This window comes from Monodelphis domestica, chromosome 2 (assembly GCF_027887165.1).
Source record: "Monodelphis domestica isolate mMonDom1 chromosome 2, mMonDom1.pri, whole genome shotgun sequence".
In the NCBI taxonomy this organism is placed as follows: Eukaryota; Metazoa; Chordata; class Mammalia; order Didelphimorphia; family Didelphidae; genus Monodelphis; species Monodelphis domestica.
Window position 1 is genome coordinate 191980250 of NC_077228.1, and position 14920 is coordinate 191995169.

At 45.7% G+C, this 14920-nt stretch overlaps 1 protein-coding gene across 2 annotated transcripts in view; it reads right to left on the reverse strand.

Annotated features, from left to right (window-relative positions):
- Positions 1 to 1172: 1172 nt before the first annotated feature.
- The window catches only part of ABCC3 (ATP binding cassette subfamily C member 3), an 84413-nt gene continuing 70665 nt past the window's right edge, over positions 1173 to 14920 (reverse strand). For both annotated transcript variants that reach the window (XM_056816605.1, XM_056816604.1), the window contains 5 exons: positions 12530 to 12676; positions 12102 to 12260; positions 9633 to 9799; positions 6028 to 6222; positions 1173 to 1984 (listed from right to left, as the gene is read on the reverse strand). In XM_056816605.1, coding sequence (XP_056672583.1) covers positions 1876 to 1984; positions 6028 to 6222; positions 9633 to 9799; positions 12102 to 12260; positions 12530 to 12676 — 777 coding nt within the window. In that variant the 3' untranslated portion in view covers positions 1173 to 1875. The remainder of the gene's footprint in view (positions 1985 to 6027; positions 6223 to 9632; positions 9800 to 12101; positions 12261 to 12529; positions 12677 to 14920) is intronic.

Consider the following 14920-nt stretch of genomic DNA (forward strand, 5'->3'; position numbering starts at 1 on the left):
AAGCAGGCCTCATTCCAAATTGGCCTAATAAATCAGAATGCATCACTGAGACCTTTTCTTAGCACCATCAAGTGGCAGAATAATTTGGACATGTGTGCTCTCCTACTTGCTTTATCATAAGGATGGAAGTCTGCCCCATGCCCATAAAGATCTGGAGAGAAGCAGCCTGCCAAAAAAAAGCGTGATTAACCTTTTAACAAATGGTTCTGCAGCAGAGATTCTGACCCAGAGTATGTGGAAAAACTAGACCAAAGAAGATGTATCTGTACACCTGCGCAAATTAAAGCAAACCCAGAAGCAAAGAAGTCATAATATATTGAGAAGAAAAGAAGATGTGATGTAGGGCAAGGATTCTCCCCCTACTCTCCTCACCCCCCCACCAAAAGCAAGGAAGCCTTAACTAACAGCAGATGTATGGTATGCAAGGTATTTGAGGTGAATTTTGCCCCAAAGAAGATAAGCCTATTTTCATTCCTCCGAATAAAGATTTAGGATTTAATTTGTAGCCCTGACACCTTGTTTACCAACCTGAAATTGTTTAGTTGTATATAGGCAGAGGTATCAGCACATCCATGCTACATTTGGCTTCTAGAAATAAGAAGGAAGGATGTAGAGACCATATCAAAGCATCCCTCAACTCCCAGCCTCAGTGAAAAGAGAGCAGCAGGCTGGCTTGAGAAGATGATTGTAGGAATCCTTATGGCAGTCTGTCCCCAGGGTCAGATGTTTTCCTAAGTCCTTGCAGTCCAGGTTTCAGCTAGTTACTTTTAACTAGCTGAAAGGATCTTAAGATCCTTGTTCTTTACCTTTTTCCAGAATCTGCACAGGATAGCAGATGCTTTTGAGCTGGGTAGTCACATAAGCCAAAAGCTTCAGTATTTTAAATTTCCACACATTTGCAATCAAGTGGATGTGTTTGTGGCTCCCTCCCCTTTTTTTAAACCTTTACCTTCTGTCTTAGAAGTGATACTAAGTATCAGTTCCAAGGCAGAAGGGTGGTAAAGGCTAGGTCATTGGGGTAAAGTGATTTCCCCAGGGACACACAACCAGGAAGTGTCTGACGCCAAATCTGAACCCAGGTTCTCTATCCACCAAGCCACCTCACTTCCCCTTTACCCCTACCTTGAACCATTACACCCCACCCCAAATAAATAGCTCTTGAGTACAGTGGCTACCATATATCTTTTATTTCATCAGTGCTCTGTTCTTAAAAGCTTCACATCATCATTCCAAAGTGTAGGACTAGCTACCTGAGCTCATGGTTTTGGGTTCAATGTTCTTCCCAGTAGAAAAATTTTATTTTTAAATACTTTTGTATAGAAAATATGAGGGGAAAAAAAGCTTTTTAGGAAGGATGGGTTTGGGGGCATACACGGTTGTCATTCTAGGTTTCTTTTTTAATACTTTTGTATAAAAATTATGAGAATAAAAGTTTGAGGCTAGGTCTGAGGGCATTCAGGGGTATCATCCTGGCACGTGTTTATGTTGAAGGAGAGGTACTAGGGGAAAAAAACCACAGGACTGGGAATGAGGAGACCCATATTCTAATTCTGACATTGTCAATAAGCTCTGTGAGGGGGCTAAGTCCTTCCTGAGCTCCATTTCCAGGTGAATGACTTGCCACAGATTCCCCAGCTAGTGTTAGGATCTAGACCTTCTGACTCCCAGGCTGGCATTTTCTCCCATACCAAACTGCCTCCCTTTAAAACAAGGGGATTGGATTAAATGAACTATCAAGTTCTCTTTCTCCTCCCAAGTTCTGAAATTCTTTGCACAGTATTTTTTTTAAAATTGTGTTTTAAAAAGTCCATTCTGTGTTCTTTTCTCCTGCAAAGGAAGGCCAGTGATGACCAGAATAAAACGTGGAGAGTCAGTTTAGGCAAGCCCAGCATCTTTTGCCATCCCATAGAAGATGCCTCTGGCCGCGATGAGATTTGCTGGAGAATCAAATTCCGCTATCATCCCTTTGTCCAGAACCAGGACCCTGTGCCGGAGAAGGGAAAAGTCAGCCACTGATTCCTGGCCTAAATTCTCCACAAATCCCGGGGGGTGGGGGTGGTAAAAAATAAATCTACCCCCCTCCCCCCCACACACACACCTGCCCGCGGGCACGCCGGTCTGGAAAAAAAGATCCCATACACCATTCCCCCTCTCACAGAAAGCAGTGTGGAGAAGGCACGTCCTGTGCGCATGTGCGCATCGGAGAGCCTTTTTCTTTCCCTGTAAATGGGGTGATTTCAGGGATAAAGCACAAGGCCGATTCATCTCTGCCCGCTTAGCAGCTGCAATCTTCCCTAATGAGTCCTCCCCCTGCCCGGCTCCTTTCTGAACAGTCACATGGTACCACAGGGGACGGGGAGAGGCTGCCCAGGTCGGTAGCTGCAAACCCCAGCCCGGTTTTGCTTTTGGAGCTTGCTTTCTAAAGGCACACACAAAGGCGGAGGGATCGCTAACGAAGCTAACGAAGCCCGTACGGTTTCTTCTTCCCCGCGGGGAGGGAGGCCAGCCGGCTGCAGCGGGAGGCCGGGCTGACGACGTGTGCAGCGGTACCCGCAGGGGTCGTCTCTCTAACTAGACGGGGAGGTTGTGGCTGTGATCCCACAAGCAGCAGCAAAGTTCACCCCAACACCCACCGGGAGCGATCCCTCCGCCTCTCCCGGCTCCCGCAGCTCTTCCCAGTCCGCCTGCTACATTCTCTTTTTCTCCCTGTTACCAGCCAGCTTTGTTCTGCCTCGGGCACATGAATGGCACAGCCTGGCTCGCAAAGAAGCTGCCCGGGGACAAAGGCAGCGGAATCGCTGCCACTGTCCACCTGTGGCCGCAGCCTGGGTCCCCGAGGAAAGAGCTGGGGCGGGAGGTGGAGCAGGAAGGAAAAGTAGCTTCTCTCTGGGGGAGGAGAATCCTGAGCTGTGGCTTTTGTTCCTTTCAGAGGATGGAGGGATGAGGAGGAATCTGAATGTGGTTTTTGGTTCTCCGTTTAATCAGAAACACATCCCTGTTATCTTTTTAAAAAAATTTAAACCCTTACTTTCTGTCGGTATCAATTCTATGGTAGAAGAGCCGGAAGGCCTAGGCAGTTCAGGTTAAGTGACTTGTCCAAGGTCACACAGCTAGGAGGCACCAGAGGCCACATTTGAACCCAAATCCCCCTGACTCCAGGCCTTGAGCTCTATCCACTGTGTTACCTAGCAGCCCCTATATCTCTACTGTCTTAAGTTTGGAAGAACATGCTTCTCTGTGTAGGCATCCCACTCTCCACCACTACCAACCCTCACCTTGACTAAAGGGGATAGAGATTCCCCAGGCCCAGGGCTTTCAAATGATATCTGAAAGGTGGTCACTCTTGATTCTGCCACTCATTTACTATGTGACCTCAGGCAAGCCCCTTAATCCTCCCTGGGCCTCAGTTTCCTTCTCTGTAAAATGAGGTCAGATTAGATATTCTCTCAGCTCCTTTCCAGCTCCAAACCTAGGGTCTTTTGACCAGAGCCTGGACTGTTTAAGAAGCTGCTGTAGCCGCCAGGTGCATCCCACCACTTAGCTTCTGCTAAGGGGCACTCCTTATCTACAGCCCTGGCTGGTCAAGGGACTTCTCATGTGTTGGGGCTCCTTTGCTGGCCCCCCAAATTCACCACCCATGGAGCGTGGAGAATCATGGCTTTCCATTCTGGGGAAACCCCAGAACAATCCGATCCTCTTCCTAAAAGAACCCTCAGATCCAATGAAACTGGTGACTCAGAACATTCCTGCCTTTGAACCCTGGCTCACACACTCCTCTTCTTTCCAGAACGTAACGGGGAAGCATTTATTAAGCATTTACTGTATTCCAAGCACTGGACTAAGTGCTAGGGATACAAACAGAAGAGAGACAGACACTGTTCCCAGGGAGCTCACACTTGGAGTGAGATAACATAGGTTTCATTTCATGGCAGATGGGAAGGACTTAGGGTCTTCCAGGCAAGCAGTTGGGCCTCAAGGATCTCAGAAAGCAATGGCAAAGGCAGAGGGTTCCCCACTACCATACCTTTCCACTCTGCCGCCATTTCCTCCTATCTGTCTCTGTCTCTCTTTTTCCTTCTCTCTCCTCTCGCTTCTCCTCTTTCCTTCTCTCTCTCCTGTTTTTCTCGCCCCCCCCCACCCTCTCTGTCTCTCTCTCTCCTTTTCCCTCTTTGTCTCTTTGTCTCTGACTCTCCCCCACTCTCCGTCTCTCTTTCTCTCTCTGTCTCTGTCTCTCTCTTTCTCTCTGTCTCTGTCTCTCTCTCTCCTTTTCCCTCTTTGTCTCTCTCTCTGTCTCTGTCTCTCTCTTTCTCTCTGTCTCTCTCTCTCCTTTTCCCTCTCTGTCTCTCTCTCTGTCTCCCTCTCTCTGTCTCTCTCTCTCTCCCCCTCTCTCTGTCTCTCTCTCCTTTTCCCTCTTTGCCTTTTTCTCTCTCTGTTTTCTGTCCCTCTATCTCTGTCTCTGTCTCTGTCCTTCCTCCCCTTTCCCCAGCGGTAACCTTTCTCTACCCACTCCTAAGTCTGGAACCAAGAACCCTGATCACTACTCTGCCGGAGTTCCTGGTGTCTTCCCCTATGGCCTCACCGCTGTCCATCACTCTTTTTTTTTTAAATGTGTTCTCTTCCTCTTGGTTAGCTTTTGGAGAGCAGATACTGTCATTGTTTTTCCATTTGCATTTCCAGTGCTTAACTGAGAGCTTGGCATACAGTAATCAATCACTGAAATGCTTATTCATTCATTCATTGTTGGGAAAAGGGCAGTGGATCCAAGAGTTGGAGTAGAATGGGGTACTGAGTTACCTTTTTTTTTTTAACCCTTACTTTTTGTTTTTGTAAATCACCAAGACAGAAGAACAAGGGTCAGGCAAATGGGGGTTAAGGGACTTGCCCAGAGTCACACAAATAAAATGTGTCTGATGTTGGATTTGAACCCAGGACCTCTGATCTTCAGATATGGCTCTCTATTCACTGAGCCACCTAGCTACCCCAGCACCTGTGGCTTTTTAACGTGTGTATATATGTGTGTGTGTGTGTCCCTCTTCAACCATCCTCCAATTAACTAGACCCACTCAGCCTTCCCAGTGGCTGCTGCTTCCTCTGAATTCCTACCTCACTTATTGCCTGTATTACTCATTGGACACTTAGCATAATAAGTGCATTACACTGTAATTTATCTTTTCGTGCATGTGTCCCATCTTTACAAAGACAATGAAGACTCTCTAAGGGCAGAGACTGCATTTTTCTATAAATTCTTTATGCTCCCTCCTTGCAGGCCTTGCACATAGTAGGTGCTCAATAAATGGATATGGGTATGATGATAGCAAACTGAGACCCTCATTAAGATCTAACCCCGCCCCCTTGTGTTTTTCATGATAATACACATATATCCCAGCTCGAATTGCCAGCCAGCTCCAGGAGTGGGGAGGGAAGAAAGGAGGGAGGTAATCTGGATCAGATGACTTCAGAAAACATATGTAGATATTTATTATTATGTGTAATTGTTAAAAAAAATCTATCCAACCTTGGGGCAGGTGGGTGACTTAGTAGATGGAAAGCCAGGTCTGGGGTTGGGAAGACCCACGTTCAAATCTGGCCTCAGATCTTCCTAGCTGTATGACCCTGGGCAAGTCACTTCACCCCCATTTCTTAGCCTGTACTGCTCTTCTGCCTTGGAACCAATACATAGTATTTATTCTAAGGAAGGAGGGAAGGGTTTAAAAAGAAAAGAAATGTATGACCCTGGGCAAGTCACTTCACCTTCCCCCCCACTGCCTAGCCCTTACTGCTCTCCTGCCTTGGAACTAATACTTAGTAATGATTCTGAGACAGAAAGTGAGGGCTTAAAAAAAAAAAAGAAATCTATTCTCCACCCCCCACCCCAAGCCTCTACTCAATACAAACCTCTGTCATGTTTTGTTCATATTTTCAAGTTCAAATGTTCATTCATTTGTTCATATAATCCCCAATATTACCAAGTCAAAATAAAGCCAAATCAGAATCCCCTCATCTAAGTTATTGTCATGAGCCTCTCACCTGGTGTAGTCCATGATGGTGTTGAGTCTGTGGGCGATGGTCAACACTGTACACGCCTCAAACTGGGTCCGGATGGTGGTCTGGATGAGGTCATCCGTCTCCAGGTCGATGGCCGCTGTGGCCTCGTCCAACACCAGAATCTGACTCTTCCGGAGCAGGGCCCTGGCTAGGCACACCAGCTGCCGCTGGCCCACACTGGGAAAAGAGAGAGCATGTCAGGATATAGCGCAGCCCCCTCTGGCCAAGCCCCTTCTCTGTTCCCAATACCAGTGCAATAATCCAAAGGCCTGGCCCTTGGACCTCGTATTTTCCAAGTAACAACATGTCTCTCCCTTCCATTCTTGCCTACTCTTGATTCGATCCTGTAACTCAAGCTGGTTGGGGCCTGGAAGTCAGTCAACAAACATATTTTTTTAAACCCTCACCTTCCGTCTTGGAGTCAATATTGTGTATTGGTTCCAAGGCTGAAAAGTGGTAAGGACTAAGCCATGGGAGTGGGTGAAGTGACTTGCTGGGAAGTGTCTGAGGCCAGATTTGAACCCAGGATCTCTCGTCTCTAGGCCTGGCTCTCCATCCACTGAGCCACTCAGCTGCCCCCCACCCCCACCCAGCATTTTATCAGGCATTTGCTATGGGTCAGGCACTGTCCTAAGGACTACAGATCCAAAGAAAGGAGAAAAAAAAATCAGCCCCTCTTCTCAAGGAGCATCTATTCAAAGAGGAGGTGCCATATGAAAGTCGTGTTCCTGTGGCTAACTGTGGAGCCAGAAGGTTTGTGGCTGGGACAAATCCATTTTTTTCCCGTTAGAATCTAAGCTCCTTGACAGGCAGGGACTATTTTGCTTTTGGTCTTTGCCTCCCTGGTGCTTAGCACAATGCCTGGCACATGGGAATTGCTTAATAAATGTCTATTGATTAATTGATTGCCGTCATATTCTCTCCTTTCTCTGATCAAAGCCTACTTTCTGGGAAAGTCAGGTTTCCTAGTCATTTACAGCTTCATCTAAGCAAGTGGAAGTCAATTGCCTTAGATGTGTTTTATTCAGCCTACTTTCTATAGAATGAAGAACGAAGGGTCCCTTCTTAAAGAAACTGCCTACATCACCAGATCTGTAACGTATTTGGGGGGTCAGGAAAGGCTGGAGGTCCCTGAAACCCTGGCCTAAGAGGAAAGGCTGATGGGAGCTGTGGCTGTGTGTGTGTGTGTGTGTGTGTGTGTGTGTGTGTGTGTGTGGCAGCTGCAGGGGTAAGACCACAGGACTCTGGATCTGCCATCGTGCTCTGGGGACACATAAAGGTAGGACTGGCCATCTGTCTGAAAACTAGGCCACAGCAACCTTTGACCTTGGACGCTGAAGCCTGAGGAGGAAAGAAGCCTCTCTCTGTCCCCGAGGAGGCTCTTTCCCTGCCTGCCTGCCCAAGAGGACATTTCTCTTCTGTCTCTCGACTTGGGTGAGTCATTAGTACTTGAAAGAGAGCCAAGTCTCCTCTCTCTGTTGGCTGACCTCACCCCCAACTAATGAAGATTTTGGCTAGGGGTGACAAATTGTGTACAGAATGGGGCTGATTTATAGGTGGAAGATGGAGAAGGGCTGGCATAGGGCTTGAGCTGAATTTGCAGCATCTAAAATCTCAGGCGAAAGGGCGGGACATCTCAAAGGGACAGCACCGATTTCTTCAAATGTCCCCTGGAAACTCCCCTAGGGGAGGATTAGCTCAGGGTTACTAGTCCAACCTGCACTAATAATAACAACCACCACCATTTTATATAGTACCTACTATGTGCTAAGCACTGTGCTGAGTTCCTTACAGATATCTCATTCAGTCCTTAAAACACCTCCCCCCCTCCCAGAGGTAGGAGCTAATAATATACCCATTTTACAGTTAAGGAAACAGAAGCTGTGACTTGCTCAAGGTCACACAAAATATCCAAGGCACTGGCTTTGAACGTTTTACAGATTTTACCCTTAAAACAACCCTGAGAAGTAGGTGCCATCAATATACCCATTTAACAGTTAAGAAAAGAGAGGCTGAACCTTGTCCAAGGTCCCATACAAGATATCTAAGGCTAGATTTGAACTCAGATCTTACTGATTTCAGACCCAGTGTTCTAGACGCTTTGTTGCCTCTGCCCTAAGAGCAGCCCTAGAAGGAGTAATCTCAGAATATTATTATTACTAAAACAGTAAATAGTGTCTGGCACATAGTAGCACTATATAATGTTATATTATTATGAACAAAGTGATCGCAATATAACTAATGTTTCAATGGTAATTTTTTTTTTGGCTTACAGAGTTCTTTCTTTCTTTCTTTGTTTTTAAACCCTTACCTTCCATCTTGTGTCACCCCAGACAAGTTAATTAACCTCTGGAGCATCATATTTTTCATCTATAAAATAGGGATGACACCTGTATTCCCTATCTCTACAGTCATTATGAGAGAAGGCTTAGCAAATGTAACTTAAAGAACTATCTACATCACTGTGAGCTTTCATCCTTATCCAAGACATAAACTAACCACACCAGGGATATGTGTGATAGCTACTTCTTGGGGGGAAGGAAAGAGAAGAGGGGAAGGAAGATGAGAAAGAAAGTATCCCTCTGCAGAGACTGGGACTGATATGATGACATTTTATTTTATTTTATTTTTTATAAAAACCCTTACCTTTCGTCTTGGAGTCAATACTGTGTATTGGCTCCAAGGCAGAAGAATGGTAAGGGCTAGGCAATGGGTGTCAAGTGACTTGCCCAAGGTCACACAGCTGGGAAGTATCTGAGGTCAGATTTGAACCCAGGACCTCCTGTCTCTAGGTCTGGCTCTCAATCCACTGAGCTACCCAGCTGCCCCCTCCAACATTATATTTTAATGGAGGAAACAAGAAGTTCCTCTTTAAGTCTATAAAGGACAAATATAAGGTCTACTAAGTAGCACAGTGAATAGAGCATCTGGCCTAGAGTTTAGAGAACCTGTGTTCAAATCTAGCCTCAGACACTTCCTAGCTGTATGACCCTGGGCAAATCACTTAACCCTATTTGCCTGGCCCTTGTCCTTCTGTTACTAAAACAAAAAGTAAAGGTTTAAAAAAAAAAGAACAAATATAAACATAATATCTCAATTCACTCAACCACCCAGCTGCTCCCTCTAAAGCACTTTGTAGGGAGCAGCTGGGTAGCTCAATAGATTGAGAGCCAGGCCTAGAGACAGGAGGTCCTGGGTTCAAATCTGACCCCAGATACTTCCCAGCTGGGTGACCCTGGGCAAGTCATTTAACCCCCATTGCGTAGCCCTTACCACTCTTCTGCCTTTGAACCTATACACAGTGGTGATCCTAAGGGGGAAGGAAAAGGTTTAAAAAACAAATAAACCCATGACCATCAAGGTAAAAGGTCAAAACTCTGAAATAGTCTTGAGCAGACATGGTCCCTCCCCTGCCACTGAGGGATAGAGACCTGGAGGGAGAGAGCAAGTAATCACTTAAGCATATTGGGGTGAGCAACTATCCTCGACTTATCAAGCCTTGGGGGAGGAGGGAAGGGGAAGCTCTGTTTCAGATCCCAGAGAATCAAGGTTCCAGATTATTTCTCCTAGGGTCCCAGCTTTGTTACCTAAGGTTCTCTCCACCCTCAGAGCATTCAAAATTGAGGCCTTCTGGTTGCGAGCTCACAAACTTGTGCAGGTTGGAGAGTTCCAGGGCTTGCCACATTTCCTCCTCAGAATAATTGCCGAAAGGATCCAGGTTCATTCTGAGGGTCCCTGAGAACAGGACTGGGTCCTAGGGGGAGAGAGGAACATCAGTGAGGAACAATAATAGCTCACACTGACACGGCCCTTTAAGGTTTGCAAAGTATTTTACACACATTGTCATCCTCTGACCATCATAAGGAATTGCTAGGTAGATGCTATTATTATTATCATCCCTATTTTACAGATGAGGAAACTGAGGCTTGGAGAAGTTGAATTATTTGGTTAGTTAGCTTATTTGATTTATTAAGCTTATTGGTTTTTTTGGTTGTTCAATTGTTTCAGTTTTGTTCAATTCTTCATGACCCCATTTGGCGTTTTCTTGGCAAAGATATTGGAGTGGTTTGCCATTTCCTTCTCCAGCTCACTCTGCAGATGAGAAAACTGAGGCAAACAGGGTTAAGGGACTTGGCCAGAGTCACACAGCTAGGAAGTATCTGAGGTTGGATTTAAACTCATGTATTACTGACTAGAACAAGCATGCTGACATCTAGTTGACCTATTATTTTTTTATTATTACCTGCCTACTATGTATCAGCCAGGGCAGGTAGGTTGTCAGATAGTGTCAGATTCAGAGGCAAGAAGAGTTCAAATCCAGCCCTGGACACTTCTTAGCTGTGTGCCTCTGTCCAAGTCACTTAACCCTGTTTGCCTCAGTTTCCTCCTCTGCAAAATGAGTTGGAGAAGGAAATGGCAAACCACTCCAGTATCATTGCCAGGAAAACCCCAAATGAGTTCATGAAAAGACAGACAGGACTGGACAAACAAAAAACTACATGCTAGACACTGCTAAGTGCTTTACAAATATTATCTAATTGGGTCCTCAAAACAACCCCTGAGAGGTAGGTGCTATTATTATTGCTATTTTACAGATGAAGAAATTAAGACAAATAGAGGTTAAGTGACTTGCCCAGGGTCACACAGCGAATATATGACCAAGGCAAAATTCAAAACTACGTCTCCCTGACTTCAGGTCTCTAACACTTTATTCATTACACTATGCTACCCCTAGGAATAAGAGCAGGTCTGGGGCCCCACCAAGTCCAAAACAAGAGCCAAAGACGGGGAAGGAGAGAGAAAATGAGGTCAGAGCAATCCCATCTTCAGAGAACTGAAGAAGCAGCCAGCCCAATAGAAAATCTCCCAATGAATCCTGGCCCCCCACACCCTGCACAGCTGCGATAAACCCCAACAGGAACATCCCTTGCCAATCAGAAAGTCTTCTTGTTAACCAGGAACCACGAGCTGCCTAATCTGACTCCAAAATGTCCAGTCGGCAGAAAACAAATCCCAGGAAAGCCAGAGGGGAACCAAACAGGTTATACAGATGTTAAATCCCTAAGATGGAGAGACAGAGACTGCCTGGGCAGAGAGACGAGGGAAGTAGAGGGACCCACAGTCCTCCTCCCGGGAAATGCACTCCTCAGTCCTCTGAGCCAGGGCCCTGGATGGCAGCATCCAGACCCACAACCCTTCTTGTTCCTCAGCCTTTTCCGTCAGCAGCTTCCTATTGCCTATTGCTTCGTACCCTCAGGACTGAGCTACAGGGTCTGTTTGACACCCTATGACTGTGAATGCAGGAACAGATTAGAAGGGATCTTGGTCAGGCCCTTGGACCGTGGTCAGTGCCCTAAGCTTACAGAATCTAGGCTCAGCACAATATGGTAAAATTTGTTCAGTGGTTTCACTTGTGTCCAATTCTTTGTGACCCCATTTGGGATTTTTTGGGGGGGCAAAGATTCTGGAGTGGTTTGCCAATGTCCTTCTCCAGCTCATTTGACAGATGAGGAAACTGAGGCAAACAGGATGAAGTGACTTACCCAGGGTCACTGTGTTTGAAGCTAGATTTGAACTAGCAAAGATAAATCTTCCCGATCCCAGGGTGGATACCCTACTCACAGTGCCACCTTGCTGCCCTGCCCTAAATGTGAAATATCTACTGGATTTTGGAAAGAACCTAGGTCCAAATCCCAATTCTGCCACTTACTAGCCGTGAGACCTTGGGTTAGCCATACAAACTCTGTTTCTTCATCTGTAGCATAAGGGACCTTAAGATCCTTCCTGTCTCAAAATCTAGGATCATTCCAATCTGGCCTTAGCTATGTGACCCTGGGCAAGTCACTTCACCCGGATTTCCTAGCTCTTACCCTTCTTCTGCCTCGGAATCAATACTAGTATCAATTCTAAGACGGAAGGTAGGGGTTACGTCTTTGTTTTGTTTTGTTTTGTTTTAATTTTGGAAATGAAGATCTATGATCGTGTGTTGGTGTCAAGTCTTTCCAGTCTTCCAGCAGGAAAAGAACACGATCCCAGCTAGGAAGGAAGCCTTGTACCTGGGGGATGATGGTCAGCTTGGAGCGTAGGTCATGAAGGCCGATGGTTGCGATGTTGACTCCATCAATGTGGATCTCCCCTTTAGCTGCCTCCAGGATACGAAACAGACAAAGGGTCATGGATGACTTGCCGGCCCCGGTGCGGCCCACGATGCCCACCTGGGAGATGGGTGTGAAGGAGATGCAGAATGGTGAGAGAGGAATGCTGTACTGGGGAAAGGCAAGGAGGGCGTCCCAGAAGCCTCAGCAGCTGGAACCTCAGGGCACTAGCAGAGGGGAAGAGCAAGAATCGGAGCAGGAGCATTGAGTCTACAGGCATTACCTTTTCCGGAGCGGCATTCACAGGGGATGCGTTATGTAACTTTGGTTGCACATCCTCTGCATTCAACTAAGAACGGCATCATGCTGGACCCAGAGACCTCACTTACCTTTTCTCCACCCTTCACTTGCAGACTCAAATTCTTCAACACCAGCTCCAAGCCGTCCCGATAACGCACCGAATAGTTCACAAACTCCACCTTTCCTTGATGGGGCCAGCTAGGGGGTGGGCGGCTGCCCTCTATCACCCATGGGGCCTGGGGGGAGATGGGGAGAGGGAGAGACAGCAATGACCGTGGCAGGCAGGCACCTTCGTGTGCTCGTGGGGTCCCTGGACGCCTCGCTGCTTTCCCAGGGCACCAGCCACTTTCTGGTTTGCTGGACTTTCCCAGCCTGGATGACTTCTAAACAGTCATTTTAATGCAACCCAAATATGCTAGAATTTCTCATTCACTTGCCCTTCTGCTGGACTTGACATACCTCAATGTTCCATTCCCCTGCTCGACAACAGACTGCTCGACTGAGCGCTGCTGGGGGAAATTATAAAAAGATGCTGACTGAGGCTGCTATAAATTCAGGCTCTCCAGTCTGAACTGGACCCTCAATGCTGTTTGGAAATCCATTTAGGCATCTCTTATTAAGTAAGTTCCTATCCCCATTTCCCCACAACAGCTGCTCCAAACTCTCCTTCATCTCCCTCCCAGATGACCTTATTTTGGGAAGACAGAGACCATCCAGTGCAGTCTATTTGATATTCTAGGCAGCTGGTTGGTACAGTGGAATCAAATCCAGCCTTGGGCACTTACTAGCTGTACAGCCCTGGGCAAGTCACTTAACTTCTGTTTGCCTCAGTTTCCTCAACTGTAAAATGGGGTTACCTTCCCCTCAGGATTGTTGTGATGATCAAATGAGATAATATTTGGAAAGTAGTTAGCACAGTGCTTGGTCTATTATGGGTCCAATTTGAATATTTGTTCCCAGCCCTCTAACCTTTCTACCTGTCACCACATCCTTCTTTATACCTCAACAATTTTCTTTATTCTTGTCTCAAAGAAGAAAATGTTTCTTCTCCATGCTAAGTCTAAGCCCTCATCACTTCCTCTCTTCCTCAGACCTTAATCTCTCTACTACCCCCTCTTTCATTTCTTTTATCTTCTATTTTATAAAAAATTCTTTACTTAAACACCAAATAAATTGATCATTTCCATATATATGTAATATATATGGTAGGAGAGAAAAAGCAAATTCCACATGAAATTGAAAGTCTCTTTCCTGGATAGTTTTTTTTTCTTTTTAAGTATATATGTTCAACCTTTCTAAGCTATCCTGCTTGTCTATGTTTCTTTTTGGCCTTCCTTGCATTGTTTAAAAAAGATGTCTCAATAGTCCTCTTTTCTCCCCTGCCCCCACTTTGAACTCCCACCTGTCATAAGAAAAAAGAAAAAAAAAGAAAGCCTTTGTAATACATATGCATAGTCCAGAAAAACAAATTCCCCCACTGGCTAGGTCCAAAAAGGGCAGCATGTGTCTTCATTGGGCTTCTAGAATTACGATTGGACATTGCATTATTTCAAGTTCTCAAGTCTTTCAAAATTTCATTTCAACATTTATGAAGTGTCTGCTAGATGTCGGGCACCATACTAGACAAGGAAGACACAAAGGCAAGTTCCTACCCTTGAGAAGCTTATATTCTACTGGAAGGCTATGACAGGTCACACCAATAGTAACACTAATAAGTAAATTGAAGGCTATTTCAGGAATGAAAAAGGACTACTTCATGTAATGAAGAAAATTAGGGATTCTAGACTCGGAGGTGAAGCAGGCATGGGAGAAAGACACAGTTACAGAATGTTTGCTTCGGGGAGCCATCGGTTGCCTGGAATATGAAAAATTCAAAGATAAATAATATTAAATAAGACTATAAAGGTAGGTAGGAGTCAGATAGTAGTACAGGACTTTTAAGTTGCAAACTGATGAGTTTGTATTTTATCTGAGATGCAAAATAGAGCCACTGATTTTTGAGTAAAGGAATGATATGGTCAGAAATGTCTTAGGAATACTAATTTGTTGTAGTTTGGCTTTCATAGTTGAAGAGGATTAATGTTGGGTTGTGGGTGATGTCTTGACTTTCAAGTTAATTAGACTGAAGTGAGGCAGATTTGCACAAAGTCATTAGCCTCACTCTCTTCCAGAGTCATCAAAGGAAGTCCAGTGGCAAGACAAAAATCAAGATGACTGGTGATGGGCTGGGATGCAGTAGAAGGCCTTGTCATCTTTGGTGCCTGACTAAGCATTAAATACTTCACAACACTCATTTCAGCTGCCTTCATGGCTTTTGGAACAAATTATTCTCATCCTGCTGGAAGAAGGCTTCATGTTTGGGGAAGATATTCCCCTAATTTCACTGGCAGGTTTGAAAGTCTGGGTTGCTTAGAGAAGACTAGCTCTTCTGGTGTGAAGGTTTGGGGGGCCCTCTGGGGTCCACCTTTCACCCAACTCTC